Source organism: Cibotium barometz, chromosome 12 (genome assembly GCF_041138505.1).
Source record: "Cibotium barometz isolate CiBa-2024 chromosome 12, ASM4113850v1, whole genome shotgun sequence".
In the NCBI taxonomy this organism is placed as follows: Eukaryota; Viridiplantae; Streptophyta; class Polypodiopsida; order Cyatheales; family Cibotiaceae; genus Cibotium; species Cibotium barometz.
The window spans coordinates 2,613,388-2,618,405 of NC_141057.1; the positions used below are offsets into that span (position 1 = coordinate 2,613,388).

The window sequence follows — 5,018 nt, forward strand, 5'->3', positions numbered from 1 at the left end:
GTCCATATATCCCCTAGTGGGTATTTCATCACTACATGCATAAGCCCAAGAGACCCTCTAGACCGTGTGTTGGGATGCAAGAGGACTTGAAGTAACAAGAGAAAAAATTTGATCACAAACCACCACTATACGTACATATATAATTCATCTAGGTGACAAGACCATATACATTTGTTGATGGCTGACCAATTATACAACACACACACATTTGAAGTTATGATTTCACGAATTGTGCATGAATGTGACAAGAAGTTGGGCCTACACCATACATGTTTGGTCAAGGGCCAATTATGTGATGCTGCACACACAGTAGGTAGGTGGAACAAAAAAAACATCCAATTGTCCATCAAAACAATAATTATTGTGAAATACAACAGGAAAACAAAAACAGCCAAGAACACTAATTATTGTGACGAGTTGAGAGCTTTAACACTTGTGCCATGGAGGGACAAAAGACAGAGATATTCCGGCCGTCGGCCATCAATCGTTGCACAACAAGCGTGTAAAAACCATTATTTAAAGCGTGTGAAAACCCTTAGGCGCAATAAAAAGCGATGTGCTCATTGGTCATTCGGGGATTGTTGACTCGCCCGAGCGTTTGCTTTGTCGGAGGACCGCTCGGAGGTGCTCTTCAGAGATGATGGCGGCCAGGTCTTCGAGACGCTCGGAGGAGCGGAGGCCACCGGAAGAGAAAACATCCGAGTGATTGACGACTGCATAGCCAGGACCTTGGAAGCCCGCTCCTACCACCCCATCGAACCTTGGATCCTCTGCCAGAACCATCATGCAGTCCACATACGAGTTTCTCACAAACTTCAAAGGCATCACGAGCCCATCCTTCACCCTCCGCGCCCACCTTGACTCCTTTGAAGCTTTTCCCACATGTGATATCATGGATACTGCAGTTTCTGGGCCAGCTAGCCCGTGATTATTCTCGTGTTTGTTGATGACGGCTTCCTTGCCATTTGATCTGCTTACGCTTACGGTAAAGCTCCTGGTGAGCTGAGAGAGAAAGCCGCTGCGCTTTGTCTTGCTGCTGCAATCGCGAGCTGAGGGCTCGATCCGCGGGAGCAAACGGCTCGTTGATAAGCTCTTGAAGGACCTACGGCTGCTAGAATTGCCCTTGCTAAGCTGCACTGCAGAATTCATCTATTGAAATTCTTCTTAGTTAGAGTGCTAACTTCAAAGCTTTTCCCTTGGCTGGCAATCGAATAAACAGCTGTGGTAAGACTCGGATATGAACGAAGAGACAAACAAACGTTACTTATGCTCTTGTTGGTGTTGAATTTTGCTAGCCTTGTTGAACACCCATTTCAACTCCTCTTGCAATAGTCCAACATAATAAATGTGATCTTAGCCACCCGCCCACCAAGGTTGACTTTAAAAAGGAGGGGATGCACACAAATTTTGAACGTTTTTCCAAGATTCCAACATGTCAATGTATTTTTGAATGCCCATAGACAATTTTTGGGTGTATGATTGCCTGAAATGCCCAGAAACAAAAACAAAAAAAAAAAAAGTGCGTATAAAAACTATGAAAATCCAAGCTTCCACGCGTGCCCCAGACCATTTTCCCAGCCCCTCCAAAGAATAATTTTCAATTGCTTTTTTCTTAAACCATTTTCCCGGCCCCTCAAAAGACTAACTTTTAATTGCTTTTTTCGATCTTGACCAATGTGAGTTGAATCACAAGTAGGAATCCAGGGTCAGCAATGTCAAAGAAAACCAAACCATTAGGTGGTGCCTTCTAACCACACCCCCAAGAAACCAGAATAAAAAATTTTAAAAATCAAGTGGTAATAGACTTGTCCTTGAACACACTTACCTTTATGCCTTGTGACCTTTAAATGAGACGTATTTTGACTAGTTAACCTATTTTTTTGTTTATTAATGTTTCTCAATTAGAACTTTTTAACATTTTTGAATGTACAGAGTGCACAATGTTATCATCCTTATTTACTATTTAAAAATGCATGAATCTTTTTTATTAATGGATAAATTATGAAGTGGAAACATTGGGCTATAAACTCTCTTATAGATAGTCAACTTCAAATATCAATCACTTTAGAAAGTGATACAGATTGCATGCCATTTATTGATAAGAAAAGCTCCCTAAAATCTTTTGCTTTGAATACGTGCTTAATTTTGCCAACATCTTTAATATGTACAAAATCACATTTACGTGCTTCACACTTATTTACTTGACTCCAAATTACAATTGTAGTATTCTAGCATAAAAATCACATTATCCAATTAAAATTCATTATTTGCCATTTTTCACAAAAGTTTGACCTTTAAATATGAGCATAAATGAGTCTCAACCCATGTTGGCAAGCTATGTAGACCCAATGATTTTGAATTAAAACATTTGGTATACCTTCAAAAAAAAACTTAAGATTAGATCAAGGACATCATCACATCCCAAACCTTGAAACATCATGAGCAAGCATGCATGGTCATATATAAATTAAGAGATCAAGTGCACCATCACATCCCAAACCTTGAAACATCATGATGAGCAAGCATGCATAGTTATAATATATAATTTAAACTTTAGTTTATTATTATTGGTGTTTGATCACCTTCCCTCCAAATTTTCCCTTTTTGGAGAAGGATTAAAAGTAAAGTATGAAAAACCTATTTTAGTATGGATAAGAGTAGAAGGAAAGAAAATTTTAAATCTTAGAAAAGATGATACTAGAAACATGACATGACCTATAATTCAAATCCATAGTTATCACACAAAAAGATGATACAAGAAATGTAATATGAACTACAATTTGAACACGTAGTTATCACACAAAAATCAATCATGGTACTTTGAAGTAATTGTTGAATTGAGACACTCTTTTATGAAACTTCAAACTCCATTTTTGACTTGTGAATATGTATCAAACTTATATTCTCAATTCTTGATATCCAACATGGAATTGTGTAGTAATATGTTTTTCTATGATGGTCATATGTCAACCATCAAGTGATTATTTTGCATTATATGACCATCATGTGTATCAAACTTATATTCTCAATCCTTGATATTCAAAATGGAATTGTGTAGCACTTAATATGGTTTTGATATGGTTTTCTATAATGCTCATGATTGATTCCCTTTCTTTGAAAATCACCTCAAAGCACTCTCAAGTCTATGCTAGAAGGTTGAATTTTTCATTGTTCAAAATAAAAAGCTATATTAGCATTAGTTTTAACTTTGCAAGAAATTAAAAAACTAATAAAAATAACAATGCTAGCTAATCAACTATGACCATCAAGACTTTTTGTGATTCATTTGTGTTATTAAAAGGATAAAATTTTCACCAATCTTTTGAAACAATTATACATAACAACAAGACATCACTAGACACGAAGCACATGATCTTGATCTTGTTGAATATAGAATTTCCATGTTGAAATTGGCTATGTATAGCCCCAATAAACTTAAAATCATTAAAATGAAAAATAATACATATAAAAAAGTTTTTGTAGATTTTAAATAAACAAAGAAACCTAGAGCATCGAGACTTGTAGTAGTCTTTAAAAAAGTGTATCTATTTAAATCTAATTCAGCTTTGAAGGTCCAATGAAGATCTCTATCTGTGGATAGCGACTTAGTGCTTACTTCTTTGGTATCATGACCACCAAAAACGGGAAGTCGCGTTATGGAATAAGGGATAGGGGATATTCAAGATACCGATAAATAGCCTCTGTATCTAATAGTTTTGGATACTCAATCAATCTTAGTTGTTGACACGAATGGGATTTTGTTATCACAATATATTGAAAGGTTTCCCAACAACAAGAGAACTTAAGGTACAAGTAGAGATAATCACTCATTAGATGGAATATATTGAAACATTACCTAGGAATATTATAAATCAAATGCATAATTTATAGCAATCAAACATTGTAGTAAGATATCGATAGTAATCTTATCAAATTACGGATTGATTTGTTGATCTATTGTTGGTCTTGGCCTTTCAGCTTTTCCATATGCAAGTTGGACTTTATGTGTAGAGTTTCTCTTGATGATGTATTCGATATCCCTAATTTTAGGAACCATAATACAACTCTATTATAGTGTTACTTGTCCACTCCACCAACCTCTCTCTCTCTCTCTCTCTCTCTCTCTCTCTCTCTCTCTCTCTCTCTCTCCCCTACAAAGAAAAACAAGAATAAAAATGTTTGTCTTATTTTAAATTTCACATCTTCTACACACTCACATTTTTAATTAGAGAGAGAGAGAGAGATCATTTCCCTAGGTTTCTGGATCCACAAAATTCCCCCTCTTTTTTCCTCTTCACCTTTTTCACCCTTGATCAACGTCACCTCTAACAAATCAACACCCTTGTTGGCATTCTTAGCTGATAGGTTGTGTCTATTCATCTTGTGCTCGATCCGTATCCGATTGGTGTATGCTATGTGCATAGCCAGATCCACTTACCAGGTTGTGCAATGGTCAGTCCTTGACAACATCGATCTTTAAATCCTTCAAGAGACCTATGGGCCTAGTGGTGGCTCCATCAGCGAGTTTCACCGATAAGGTTGTGTCATCCACCATGGTAAGTTCTTCCCATTTTTCCCAGTATTGTTTGGTGACAATCCTCACTCACGCTCCTCCATCTAGGATGGCGGCCGGTGACCTACTACAGGCCATCGAAGGTTATGGGTAATTCTGCATATTGAGTTTATCACCTTCGAAATATTGTCCAAGTTTGTTGACTCAAACGCTGGGGGTGCCAGTGATCCCATGAGGTTTGATTTGTTCATCATCGCCTGTCTCATGAGCTATCTATCTTTGCAAACTCTTGCATCCCTGCTCCAAGGTATCCTCCATCCAATCTTTTAAATCCTTCCATAAGGTTGGGCTACCTTGGAGTAAGATGCCAATGGTGGGGATTTGGATCTAAGAACAGAGGAAGGAAAAGAGACCTACAATGTCTTTGGGAACATGTGCTTGTCCTTAAGCTCTTGCCCATATAGGGTATTAGGATCTAGACTTCTTTGTCCATCCTTTTGAGGTG

General features: G+C 37.4%; 1 protein-coding gene across 1 annotated transcript; it reads right to left on the minus strand.

Moving 5' to 3' along the window:
- Positions 1–349: 349 nt before the first annotated feature.
- Positions 350–1,237, minus strand: LOC147632949 (uncharacterized). Its single transcript, XM_086805762.1, has one exon. It carries the CDS (start codon positions 1,147–1,149, stop codon positions 568–570), a length of 582 nt encoding a protein of 193 aa, XP_086661888.1. The 5' UTR covers positions 1,150–1,237; the 3' UTR covers positions 350–567.
- Between the last annotated feature and the right edge of the window lie 3,781 nt (positions 1,238–5,018).

Coding starts and splice junctions, on each gene's coding strand:
- LOC147632949 (XM_086805762.1), bottom strand. CDS start 1,149: ATGAATTCTGCAGTGCAGCTTAGCAAGGGCAATTCTAGCAGCCGTAGG.